General features: G+C 37.6%; 1 protein-coding gene and 1 long non-coding RNA gene across 2 annotated transcripts; both read right to left on the reverse strand.

Annotated features, from left to right (window-relative positions):
* Positions 1–7,136: 7,136 nt before the first annotated feature.
* On the reverse strand, positions 7,137–8,705 carry LOC133039683 (uncharacterized). The gene is made up of 7 exons (XM_061118596.1): positions 8,498–8,705; positions 8,311–8,403; positions 8,107–8,208; positions 7,766–8,035; positions 7,645–7,683; positions 7,482–7,568; positions 7,137–7,379 (listed from the first exon to the last, which is right to left on the reverse strand). Exons 3-7 carry the CDS (start codon positions 8,131–8,133, stop codon positions 7,137–7,139), a joined length of 666 nt encoding a protein of 221 aa, XP_060974579.1. The 5' UTR covers positions 8,134–8,208; positions 8,311–8,403; positions 8,498–8,705.
* A 138-nt stretch (positions 8,706–8,843) lies between these two features.
* LOC133029194 (uncharacterized) lies at positions 8,844–10,757 on the reverse strand. The gene is made up of 3 exons (XR_009683364.1): positions 10,540–10,757; positions 10,330–10,372; positions 8,844–9,145 (listed from the first exon to the last, which is right to left on the reverse strand). It is a non-coding gene; the product is annotated as an uncharacterized LOC133029194 (long non-coding RNA).
* Positions 10,758–13,797: the final 3,040 nt, after the last annotated feature.

Genomic DNA, 13,797 nt, shown 5'->3' on the forward strand with positions numbered 1-13,797 from the left:
TAAACTGAAGTTAGGATAGGTTCTTAGGGTTGATTTGAATCTTGTTTGAATGAAGATTGAGTGAGATTGAGGGCTGTCTAATTAAATAGATGTTGAAAGTGATGTTTTTATGCAAATTATCAAGTGAGATGTTGATTTTGAATTAAATGGTGAATTGTGATTAAATGATGTGTTGAATGTATTGTATTTGGTATATTGAACTGTTCTGGAAATTCAAATTAGGTCTGAATTGGTTTTGGTTCGAGCTGAGGGAGAAAAACCAGAGTTTTTCTGGTCTGACAGCAACCGGTCGACCGGTTGGTTCTGTTGTATCAGAACCGGTCGACCGGTTACAGCAGGGGAAAAATTCTCGGTTTTTTTTTTCTGAACCGTGTTTAGCTCGGGGATGAACCTAGTACCTACCTTTGAATAATTTTGAGTTATTTGAATTATCATATAGGTGGTGAAGCCTAAGTCTAATCAATTTTAAATTAGGGTTTTAATCCGGAATATTATGTTAAGGTATTTATTGTGTTTCAATTGTCGTGACATAGGACCGGGATTGCCTAGCTTGTTTTTCCACCCAGGTCGGCCATATTCTTGACTTCTGAATTAAGGTAAGAAAAGTGGTAAGCACCATATGTGGTTAAAAATCGATGTATGAATGGAGGTGACCTAAATTATTATCATGATGTTGATTAAAGCTTATTAAGCCTAGGTTATGACCTAGGGTTGGAAACGGTTATTACCGTTATGAGTAATTACTCTTGAAACCGCGGTTAGGTTTCTTACTTATCGGTTGCTTTATCGGGCAACGATAGTGACATATTCAGCTCGTATGTAACGAGTGGTAAAAAGTGGTACTTTATTAAGTACCAGGAATGTGAGATGTTTAAGGGAATGCTTATTATTAGCAATAGTGAGTATGCATAATGGCATGAGATTAAGTGGATAATCATTTTCTTTCAATTATTGTTTTGATCACTTTCTTGCTGAGTCTCTGTGACTCACTGGTGCTTTATGGTGCAGGTAAAGGAAAAGCTAAAGTCGAACAACCATGAGTTATGGTCACAGCAGCAATGTACATACCCGGCCCGCGAGCAGTTTACAAGATGCTCTATTTTGATTGTATTTTGGAAAATATAAAGTTTATGTTGTAAAATACTTTGAAACCAGTTTGTAAATATTTTGAAAACAGGGGGACCCCATAAATCATGTTACTTATCTTTTGTTAAACAATTTAAAGGTTGAGTTTTAACTATCAAAATTTTAATTACCCACACTTTTAGTATAATTACATTTTATATAATTATTGGTATTTTAAATAAAGTGCACACACGTGGCGTCCCTGTTGGACAGGGCGTTACAGGTTTTGTCTAATCCCTTGGTCCAGATCCGGATCCCAATCTCAGGTCCCAGTCTGGTTCCATTTTTGGTGCCGAGTCACAACCTGGGTCCTAGGTTCAAGTTTGGGTTTGGGTCGGGTACTAGGTCCTAGTCCTAGTTCTGTTTCCCAGGTCCCTATCCTCATTCTGGGTCCAGGTCCCGGTTATTGTGTGGGTTTTGGTCCCGATCTAGGTTCGGGTTCGAGTCCTAGTCTCGGTTCGGGTTTAGGACTCTGTCTAGGTTTTGATATGGGTTCGGGTTTGGGTTTAGGTCCTTATCCTGATCCTAGACCTAGTTCGGTTCTAGTTCCATTTGCGATTCTGAGTACGAGTTTGGGTTTTAGTTTGGGTCAGAGTTCGAGTCCTGGTCTATGTTTGGGTTCGGGTCCAGATTTCAGTCTAGGTCCAAATTAGGCTCCGGGTGTGGGTTCACGTCCTGGGTCTTGGTCAAGGTTGGGTCCGAGTCCCAAGTTCCAAGCCCATTCTTAGTCTGGATTCAGTTCTAGGTCTAAGTCCTTGGTTCTGATCCTGGTCTGGGTTAGAGTTTGGGTCAAGGTCCGGGTCTAGCTTTGGGTCTAATTCTAGGTGTGGGTGTTTGAGTTCGGGTCCGAGTTTGTGTCCGGGTTTGTGTCCAGGTCTGGACCCTGATTTGGGTCTAGGTTAGGCTCCAAGTCCAAGTTTGGGTCCCGAGTGCGAGTCCAAGTTTTGATCTGGGTCAGGATCTCGGTCCAGATCTAGGTCCAGCATTTCCATCCCAGTTTGGGTCTTGGTCCGAGTCCAGGTTCGTATCTGGATCCCTATCTAGGTCCAAGTCTGTGTTTGGGATCGGGTCCCAGATTGAGGTCCAGGTCTGGGTCTCAGTTCCGGTCTGGGTACACGCTTGTGTCTGGGCCCGAGTTCCAATCTCAATTTGGGTCTGAGGCTAGGTCTGTGTTCGGTTCTATATCTAGGTCCGGGTCCTGGTCACGGTCCTAGTCTTGTTCTATGGTCCTGGTTCGGCGATTCTTGTTCAAGTTCTAATTTTGGCTCCCAGATCTAGGTCTGGGTTCGGATTCGGTTCTTCGTTTGGGTTCTGGTCCTAGTCTGAGTCCCAGATCTAGACACCGACTACTGGTCTGTTCTAGGCCCCATTACACGAATCCCGAGTCAAGATCTGGATCACTATCACGGGTCTCGGTCTGTTTCTGGTTCACTGTCACCGATTTCTGAATTTGTGTTCGGGATCGAGACTGGGGTGCAGTTCTAGATGCCAACCCTAGTTCTGTGTCCCTAGTCTAGTTCCATATTTGGGTCTGAGTTCAGGTTCAAGTTCGAGTCCCAAGTCCAGGTTTGGGTTGGGATCCGGGTCCGGCTCTCCATTGGGGTCTAGGTCTGATTTGGAGTTCGGGTCCTGGTCCGGTTACGATTCTTAATCTATGTCCAATTTCAGTTATGATTCCAAGTCGAAGTCCTAGTTCCAGTCCCGGTCAACTTCCGATTTTGGTTCCAATTTTAGGTCACAGGGTACGGGTTCGGGTCCACTTTTGAGTTCGAGATTGAGTTCAAGTTCTGGTCTGAGTTTGGTTTCGGGTACGGATTTCAGTCTAGGTCCAGATCAAGCTCCGGGTGTGGGTTTGCTTCCTGGGTTTGTGTCTAGGTTGGGTCCGAGTCTTGGTCTTGGTCTGGGTTCTAGGTTAAAGTTTGGGTCTGGGTCGGGTACTAGGTCCCGGTCCTAGTTCTGTTTCCAAGGTCCCTATCCTGATTCTGGGTCCACTTCCCAGTTATTTTGTGGGTTTGGGTCCCGTTCTAGGTTGGGGTTCGAGTCCTAGTCTCGGTTCGGGTTTAGGTCTCTGTCTGGGTTTTGATCTGGGTTGGGGTTTGGCTTTAAGTCCTTGTCCTGGTCCTAGTCCTAGTTTGGTTCTAGTTCCATTTGCGATTCTGAGTTTGAGTTTGGGTTTGAGTTCGGGTCGGAGTTCGAGTCCTGGTCTGAGTTAGGGTTCGGGTCTGGATTTCAGTCTAGGTCCAGATCAGGCTCCGGGTGTGGGTTCGCGTCCTGGGTCTTTGTCTAGGTTGGGTCCGAGTCCCATGTTCCAATCCCAATCTGAGTCTGGATTAAGTTCTGGGTCTAAGTCCTTGGTTCGAGTTTAGCTCCGGGTCCGGGTCTAGTTTGGGTCTGACTCTAGGTGTGGGTTTGAGTTCAGGTCCGAGTTTGTGTTTGGGTTTGTGTCAAGGTCTGGACCCCGATCTGGGTGTAGGTTGGGGTTCAGGTCCAAGTTCGTGTCCCGAGTGTGGGTGCAAGTTTGGGTCTGGGTCAGGATCTCCGTCAAGATCTAGGTCCAGCATTTCGATCCCAGTCTTGTTCTTGGTCCGTGTCAAGGTTCGTATCCGGATCCCTATCTAGGTCCAAGTCTGTGTTTGGGATCGGGTCCCAGATTTAGGTCTAGGTCCGGGTCTCAGTTTCGATCTAGGTACACGATCGTGTCCGGGCCTGAGTTTCAGTCTCAATTTGGGTTTGAGGCTAGGTCTGTGTTCGGTTTTAGGTCTGGGTCCGAGTCTTGGTCACGGTCCTAGTCTTGTTCTAGGGTCCTGGTTCGGCGAGTCTTGTTCAGGTTCTAATTTTGGGTCCCAGGTCTAGGTCAGGGTTCGAGTTTGGTTCTTAGTCTGGGTTCTGGTCCTACTCTGAGTCGCAGATCTAGACCCGGACTACTTGTCTGTTACAGGCACCGTTACCCGAAACTTGAGGGAAGATCTAGATCATTGTCACGGGTCTCGGTCTGGTTCTTGTTCAGGTCGCAGGTTCCATTTCAGAGTTTGGGTTCTGGATCGAGAGTGGGGTGCGGTTCTAGGTCCCGACCCTGGTTCTTTGTCTTTAGTCTGGTTCAATTTTTGGGTCTGAGTTCCGGTTTGGGTTCGGGTCCCCTGTCCAGGTTTGGGTTGGGATCCGGGTGTGGCTCCCAATTCGGCTCTATGTCTGATTTGGAGTCCGGGTCCTGGTCCGGTTACGGATCTAGATATAGGTCCAATTTCAGTTATGATTGCAAGTCCAAGTCCTAGTTACAGTCCCGGTCAACTTCCAGTTTTTGTTCCAATTTTGGGTCACAGGGTACGGGTTCGCGTGAACTTTTGGGTTTGGGACTGGGTTCAAGTCTGTGTGTGGGTTAGGGTCCTTGTCAGGGTTCAGGTCAAGGTCTGGGCCCCAAATCAAGACACCGACAACGGGTTTTGTCACAGCCCTCAGTCCAGATCCGGATCCCAATCTCGGGTCTCAGTTTAGTTCCATTTCTGGTGCCGAGTCACGAGCGGGGTCCTAGGTTCAAGTTCGAGTCTGGGTCGTGTACTAGGTCCCGGTCCTAGTTCTTTTCCCTAGGTCCCTATCCTGATTCTGGGTCCAGTTCCCGGTGATTGAGTGTGTTTGGGTCCCTGTCTAGGTTCGGGTTCGAGTCCTTGTCTAGGTTTGGGTTTAGGTCTCAGTGTGGGTTTTGATCTGGGTTTAGGTTTCGGTTTAGGTCCTTGTCCTTGTCCTAGTCCTAGTTCAGTTCTAGTTCCATTTGCGATTCTGAGTTCGAGTTTCGGTTTTAGTTCGGGTCGGAGTTCGAGTCCTGGTCTGAGTTTTTGTTTGGGTCCGGATTTCAGTCTAGGTCCAGATCAGGCTTCGGGTGTGGGTTCGCGTCCTGGGTCTTGGTCTAGGTTGGGTCCCAATCCCAAGTTCCAATCCCGATCTAAGTCTGGATTCAGTTTGGGTCTAAGTCCTTGGTTCTGATCCTGGTCTGGGTTCGACTTTGGGTCAGAGTCCAGGTCTAGCTTTGGGTCTAATTCTAGGTGTGGGTGTTTGAGTTCGGGTCCGAGTGTGTGTCCATGTTTTTGTCCACGTCTGACCCCAATCAGGGTGTAGGTTCGGGTCTAGGTCCAAGTTTGGGTCTGGGTCAGGATCTCAGTCCAGATCTAGGTCTAGCATTTCGATCCCAATCTGGGTCTTGGTCCGAGTCCAGGTTCGTATTCGGATCCCTATCTAGGTCCAAGTCTGTGTTTGGGATCGGGTCGTAGATTTAGGTCCAGGTCTGCGTCTCAGTTCCAGTCTGGGTACACGATTGTGTCCGGGCCCGAGTTCTTGTCTCAGTTTGGGTTTGAGGCCAGGTATGTGTTCAATTCTATGTCTGGGTTCGGGTCCTGGTCACGGTCCTAGTCTTGTTCTAGGGTCCTAGTTCGGCGATTCTTATTCAGGTTCTAATTTTGGGTCCTAGGTCTAGGTCAGGGTTCGGGTTTGTTTCTTCGTCTAGGTTCGTGTCCTAGTCTGAGTCCCAGATCTAGACACCGACTACTAGTCTGTTCCAGGACCCGTTACCCGAATTTCGAGTCAAGATCTGGATCACTGTCACGGGTCTTGGTCTGGTTCTGGTTCAGGTCCCAGGTCAAATTTCTGAGTTTGGGTTCGGGATCGAGACTGGGGTGCGGTTCTAGTTCCCGACCCTGGTTCTGTGTCCCTAGTCTGGTTCCATGTTTGGGTTTGAGTTTAGGTTCGGGTTCGGGTCCCGAGTCCAGGTTTGGGTTGGGATCCGGGTCCGGCTCCCAATTCGGGTCTAGGTCTTATTTGGAGTCCGGGTCCTGGTCCGGTTACGGTTCTGGATCTAGGTCCAATTTCAGTTATGATTCCAAGTCCAAGTCCTAGTTCTAGTCCCGGTCAACTTCCGGTTTTGGTTCCAATTTTGGGTCACAGGGTACGGGTTGGGGTCCACTTTTGGGTTTGGCACTGGGTTCAGGTCCGGGTGTGGGTTTGGGTCTTGGTCAGCGTTCGAGTCCAGGGCTGGGTCCCAAATCCAGACACCGACTACGGGTTTTGTCCATGCATTGGGTCAAGATCTGGATCCCAATCTCAGGTCGCAGTCTGGTTCCATTTCTGGTGCCGGGTCACGAGCTGGGTCCTAGCACTACACCAAAATTCCTAATTAGTGACACTTCTAAATGTCACTATTATTAATATTTAGTGACACTTTATAATTTAGTGGCATTTCTTAAAAATATAAGCTATTCTAATGTCACTAAAGATTGAAGTGTCACTAAACTAATTTTTATTGACATTTTAAAATGACACCTAAATATAAATTGTGACACTTCAAAATGTCACTATAATATTTATTAATTTTTATGTTTAATATTTTCAAAATGATTTAGGGACATTTTTAAAATGTAAAAAAAAAAAAAATAATTAGTGACATTTTTTAAAAATACCATTAAATTTTTTTTATATAATATATAATTTATTTAAGAATTACGTAATTAATTTTAAGAGTCATGTACATTATTAAAAAAAAAGTTGTTTATTTAAGAATTACGTAATTAATTTTATATAATTTTTATGTATAAATAATATTTAATATATTTATATTTACTTATATAAATTTATTAAGTTTAGTAAAATTGAAAATGCTCATAATATTAAACCAACATTCTAATAATAAAATAAATTTGTTACATATATATTTTAATAATATAAAAGTATAGTATATAATAATTTGTGTTCTTACACCAAACATCAACAACAATAAAATTTATACACAAATTATCCATACAACACCAACATATATATATATATAAAAATATATATATATATACATATATTTACATAAGTCTATTCTTCTAAAATAATAAAGTCACATCATTGAATCATCAAGTTGTGTATGTGATTCTTCTGAAATCTGCATAATTTTGAACACAATATAAACAAATAAATATCTTTATAAATATGTATAATATGACATTCAATAGATGATAAATGACTTAAAAAGTATATTCAACTTACCAAAAAGTCTGTTGGCCATGCAATAGGTACCCAACAACTTCACCAATTTTCTTAAATTGTCCATATGCTCTAATTAATTGCTCGTCACACTTGATAGGAACTTGAACAATAACTTCAGAATAAAAGTCTCCAAGCTCTTTTCCTCCAACTTTTTTTGATGAATCTTTACTAATAACTAGAGCAATAGCAATTGTTTTAGGATCATTAGTAATACTTTTAAGTTTAACCACTTCTCCCACCTGTACAATAATTTATGACATCAATATATTGAATTTAATTTATTAATAATTTTTTTAAATAATTTAGTAATACCTAAATTATATAGTTACAATAATATTTACCTCAACAACTGGAGTATCATATGATGAACATGAAAACAACAGCTGGCGTCGAGGTTCCTTGTTATGTGATGTACAAGCCCTTTTGACCTACACATATAAAAATATTAGTAATTTACTTTAGTGGTTAGTAATCTTTACAATTATTTAAAAGTAAAATCTCAACTGGTTGTGAAGACGTGGCTTCGTCATTATGGTTAAAATCCTGCACAAAATTACATTCAATTTTAAGAACTACAAAATATTGAATAATAATTAAAAAAAAAGTGAGAGATTAAAGATCTAACCTTATCAAGTATAGTTAATGTATTATCTACATTGTCATTTTGAACTTTAGATCTTAACTCTTTTAGTTCAGATTCTAAAGCCTCTATATATTTGCTTTGATTTCGCTTCTTACTGGATTTGTTTTCCCACACATCAGATGGGCAAACACCAAAACCATAAGTGCGAACAGAACCATATCTTTCCTTACCCATTATTTCAGAATAAGTGTCATTCATGCTCTTTTCTTTTGATATATCTCCATTTATTTCTTCTTTCTCTTGTAATTTTACCTATCATTAATTTCATATAAGTAAACAATATACTAAGAATAATACATGAATTAAGAATTACTGAATTATACCATTGTTTCTTGTGTTGTTTCATCCATTACACTCTTATCTTTTTTTGTGTAGCATAGATTAAATATAGCAACACGTGTTGGTGTACTTCCACCACTTTCTTTCTACAAATGAACATATTATTTATAGTTAAATATTAATCAAATTATGCATATTAATGAAACAATGTTCAACCTAAATGTTGAAAATAAATTTTGTAGTTTTACCTCTGCTGATCTAATTTGTGCAAAACTTTTTGTACCAGTTGTATGATTGTATATCTTTTTAGCACGACTAGCCTTGTTTGTAGCACTCTTTTTCTGAAATAATATTGAGAATTACAATCAATAAATATAAAATTCATGAAACATGATAAAAATAACATAGTAAATTAAATATTAAAACAAGAAGTACCTTTGCATCATCTGTTGCCCAATAGTTTATTAATTGCTCCCATTGTTTATCATATACTCTTTTGTCCTTATATTTTTTTTGCTCCTCAAAAGATAAAGTTTCTGAATAATAAGTTTTCTTAAGATAAGCTTTCCAATTTTAAGTTCCTTACCACAAGTCCTCATAGTCCAATTTTCTGCCAGATAAGGAATATCAAATTTTTCCTAGAAGATTCAAAGCATGCATTAACTATTAGCAATTTTAAATATACAAATTATGAATGTCAAAATTACTTTAACTAATGATCTAAAATGCTAAATTATGTAAAAACAAAAATATTAATTTTTACCTGTATGAGTATTCACATTGTAACTTTGTATTTGTCTGGTACTTTATTTAAATTTTCATAGTTAATTGGAGCATTTTTTCCATCTCGTACTAATGTCCCAATGAATTTTGCAAGTCTACTTGCATTTTTATCATGTGGTTGTCCAAATTTATTACATGTGATTTGTATCTTTTTACCATCAAGATTTCCCCAAATGTCACGCATTTGTGTAGGACCTCTACCATTCTTTTTGTCATTATTATTTGTCAACAAATCTGTAAATGATTCTACACTATCTTCATCTTGTTCAGCCAATGTATATTGCATATATCGATCCATAGCTGCAAACATTTTCAATAAAAAGTAGAATAATTATGAATCTATGAGAATGATTTAAATCAACAATGAAATTTTATAAACTGAAAAATTAAAAGAAAAAAATTACGAGTAAAGTCATATAAATAGTGATGACAAAAAAGATGCTAAATCAATTGATGGATACTTAAAATAAATATTTACATTAAAATCAATTCATACTACTCTTAACTTGATACAAAATTAATATAATAATACAAAAATAGTATTTTTCTAATCTTTACTTTCTATTATGCTTCCATAATAAAAAGTGCTATTTTTAATTTTACACTTTTGTTATACATCCACAACAAAAATGATATTGTTAAAACACACAATTGCATTTTTGTTATATTCAGGTCCGAAAATTCAAGAGAGCCCAACTCAAATTTGGCAATTTAAACCTCACAAACTTTTCTTAGTTGTTGGGCCCAAGAGTCAAACTCTTAACATTCTTCAATATTTGGTTCACTAAAAGGAGATATCAGCCCAACAAGCACCAAAACCCTAGTATATATATATAAGGTATATGTCAAACTCTAACACACTATACTCGCCAGCCACTATCCTCTCACACAAAGAGTTCAAAATTATTCAAAAAATACTAATTCTCTCCACTAACAGTAACACTCATTCACTAATTCATCTCATCTTCACCATGAGGGCTAAGTGGAGACTGAAGAGGAAGCGACGAGGCAGTAAATAAGTGATGTTTTCCCCTTTTTATCGTTTTATTTCAGATGCTTTGCAATGTTTATTTTTAAATTAGTAAATAAAAACTCAGCTAGTGTTGTATGGGTTAAGAAAATTTCTTCTCTTCTTCTTCTTGCTACAGCCACTTAAAGAAAAATTCTAAGGTTAGAGCTTTCCAAAAATGTCTCTTCTTCTCTTATAATGGCAGCAAAGGTTTGTATGAATATTCTTATCTTCTTCTTTCCTTCTTAATCTACGAACGAACGCGGGTTCTAGGGCTCTAAGGGTGTTCTTATTTTTCTTTACAACTTATTCTTCTTCTCTTGTTTTCAGCTTAATTGTGAAGGATCTTTTTATTCCATTGTACAGTGACTAAATTAAATTGAATACTATATCAAATCTAAAATATTTTGATGAGTCCCTAATAATCAAAAGGAGAGAGGCAGAAAAAGATATTTTCAAAGTGAGAGGCAATTACCTGCTAGTGATGTTTAGACTCCAAAAGCCCAAAAGCTCAAAAGCTGAAAAAATGAAAACCCAAATCAAATTTTTAGATTTTGAAATGTGAATCTATGAAAAATGAAAACAAAAACAAAATCAAATATTTGAAATACATGACAAAGTAAAAAAATACCCAAGAAAGATAAATGGGTGAGGGACAAACAAAACAGTAGAAAAAAAATCTTACCTTAGATGAAAAACTTCTAGCGCGGTGGAGGCCGACGAGCTCCTTGCAGCAGCAAGACAAATGCTCCGATAAGAGGAGCCAGATTGTAGTTTGCTGAAAATGGCTGAAAAAATAAAGGAAATAAAGAAACTAATTAAAGGCAGGTACAATCCCGCTTCTTTTTTCTTCGTTCTAATTTTTTTTAAATGTTCTTTTCTTTGTTTAAATTATACATCAGTGAAAACGCAAAAAATTAAAAAATAAAGGATATAATTTTTTTTTTATCTTTTTTGTAACATATAATACTATTTTTCAGGAAAAAATCATAACTATAATAGTGGAATGATAACATTTAATTTAAAATATATACATACTTATAAAAATAGAATTCAACATAATTAATTTTTAATATTATTATATATTTAAATTTAAAATCTTACGTGGGAATATATATAAACATAAATAATTTTTAATAAATGATAATATCTAATTTAAAATTTAGTAAGATATTTTTATTTCAAATAAAAAAATAAATAAAAATTATATTTATAACAAATCTTTTTTTTTAAAAAAAAAAATCCTATCTTAGAAAACTATATAAATATATATATATATTTGGTCGAAAGTTTTCATAAGTAGCTTTCTTCTAAAAACATATAACAATATTTTCTTTATTCTTGAAGTGAAAAACAAACTTCATAGAGGTAATAATATTATTCTACTTATAATTTTTATTTTATTATTTTAGTTTTTTATGTATTGCTATGTTTCTTTCTATGTCTTCTTTTGTTTCTTTTTATGTTTATTTTTTCTAATTAATTTATTTTTTCGTTCATGTTTTCTTTTCAAAATTTATATATACAAACTAACATTAAGGGTTTTAATAGGTGTGAATAAAAAATTTCAAAAGATAAATTATGGATAAGAGTTGGATGACACAATCTAGATTGAGTGTTTCATATCAAAACAGAGTTAATTTATTTCTTGATTTTGCATTTAAAAATGGAAGTCTTGAAGGAAAAATTGTATGCCCTTGTGTGAAGTGTGGCCTTATTAATCCTGTCACTCGATCAATCGCATTTGAACATCTAATATGCAATGAATTTATGAATAAGTACACTAAATGGATATTACACGGAGAAACTTCTTCACATTCTCCACAGAACATTGACACTATTAGTGATCCTCCTACTATTGATATGCAAGAAGTTATACATGACGTCTTTGGATAAAATACTAGAGACGTTGAATGTGAAATTGAAAATAATGATAACTTTCACGGTGAAGAGGATGAACCAAATGTGAAGGCAAAAGAATTTTATGATTTGATAAAAGATGCAGAGACAGAACTTTATCCCGGTTGTACAAGTTTCACAAAGCTGTCATTCGTTATTGAATTATTTCATATCAAGTGTATGTGTGGATGGAGTGATATTTCATTTGGTAAGGTCCTTGAATTATTTAAAAGAGCGCTACCAAAAGGTGAAACCTTACCCAATTCTTTTTATGAGTCAAAAAAGTTAATCAACGCGCTAGGACTTGATTATGAAAAAATTGATGCATGTAAGAATGATTGCATGTTGTATAGAAAGGAGCATATAAATGATACAGAATGTCAAGTTTGCTCTATACCAAGGTACGCTATTAAATATAACACTTTTTTCTTCTTCTGGTTTTTTTTCTCACATATATTGTCTAGATAAAATAACTTTACCTTTTTTTTTATCAAAATAGGAGTGAAGCAAAAGTCTTGCGCCACTTTCCATTAATACCAAGATTACAAAGATTATTTATGTCATCAAAAACATCTGATTTTATGACTTGGCATCATCAAAAAGATTATGCAAATGATGGTTGTATGAGACACCCAAGAGATTCTCCAGCATGGATGACTTTTAATCACAAACATAAAGATTTTGCTGCAGATCCTCGAAATGTTAGACTTGGATTAGCTTCTGATGGAATGAATCCTTTTAAGACATTAAGTGTAAGTCACAACACATGGCCAGTTATTATGATACTATATAATCTCCCTCCATGGATGTGTATGAAACAACCTAATTTTATTATGTCCTTGCTCATACCTGGTCTAGAAGCACCTGGAAATAATATTGATATATATTTGGAGCCATTAATCGAAGAGTTAAAAACTTTATGGGAAGTGGGAGTTGAAACTTTTGATGCGTCCACGAAAAAAAAACTTCATGTTACGAGCATCACTACTATGGACTATTAGTGATTTCTCAGCATATGCAAACTTATCAGGATGGAGCACTAAAGGAAAATATGCATGCCCGTCTTGTCATGAAGACACTTATTCTTTGTGGTTGAAGCATAGCAAAAAGCATTGTTATATGGGTCATCGTCGTTGGTTAGAAAACAACCACTCATTTAGAAATGATGAAAAGTCTTTCGACGGCACAAAACAGAAAAGATTGGCTCCAACACCATTGAATGGATCTATGATACTAGATAGGTTACAAGGCTGCCAAATTAAATTTGGAAAGACAGTTGTTAATCCTCAGTTGCCACATAGTTGGAAGAAAAGGAGTATATTTTTTGAATTACCTTATTGGAAGGATAATTTGTTACGACACAATCTTGATGTGATGCATATTGAAAAAAATGTATGCGAAAGTTTAATTGGGACATTATTGAGTTTAGACACAAAAAATAAAGATAATTTGAATGCGCGTCTTGATTTAAAATTTATGGGCATTAGATCTGAACTTCATCCAAAGGAGAGCGAATCTAAGAGAACTGTCATACCACCTGCTTGTTTTACTTTTAAGCAAAGATGAAAAATTTATTTGGATCACTGTCACGGGTCTTGGTCTGGTTCTTGTTCAGGTCCCAGGTCCAATTTCTGAGTTTGGGTTCGGGATCGAGACTGGGGTGCAGTTCTAGGTCCCGACCCTGGTTCTGTGGGTTTTGATCTGGGTTCGGGTTTAGCTTTAGGTCCTTGTCTTGGTCCTAGTCCTAATTCGGTTCTCGTTCCATTTGCAATTCTGAGTTCGAGTTTGGGTTTGAGTTCGGGTCGGAGTTCGAGTCCTGGTCTGAGTTTGGGTTCGGGTCTGGATTTCAGTCTAGGTCCAGATCAGGCTCCGGGTGTGGGTTCGTGTCCTGGGTCTTGGTCTAGGTTGGTGTTGGAATTTATTTTACCAGGATCTTAGATCTACTCACAAGTATGTTTATTAACATCCTAAATAAGAACTTTCTAAAACGATGAAATAAACACATATAAAGTTTAGGAAACCTTACATTGGGTGCAGCGGAATA

The sequence above is a fragment of the Cannabis sativa genome, chromosome 7 (assembly GCF_029168945.1).
Source record: "Cannabis sativa cultivar Pink pepper isolate KNU-18-1 chromosome 7, ASM2916894v1, whole genome shotgun sequence".
NCBI classification, from domain to species: Eukaryota; Viridiplantae; Streptophyta; class Magnoliopsida; order Rosales; family Cannabaceae; genus Cannabis; species Cannabis sativa.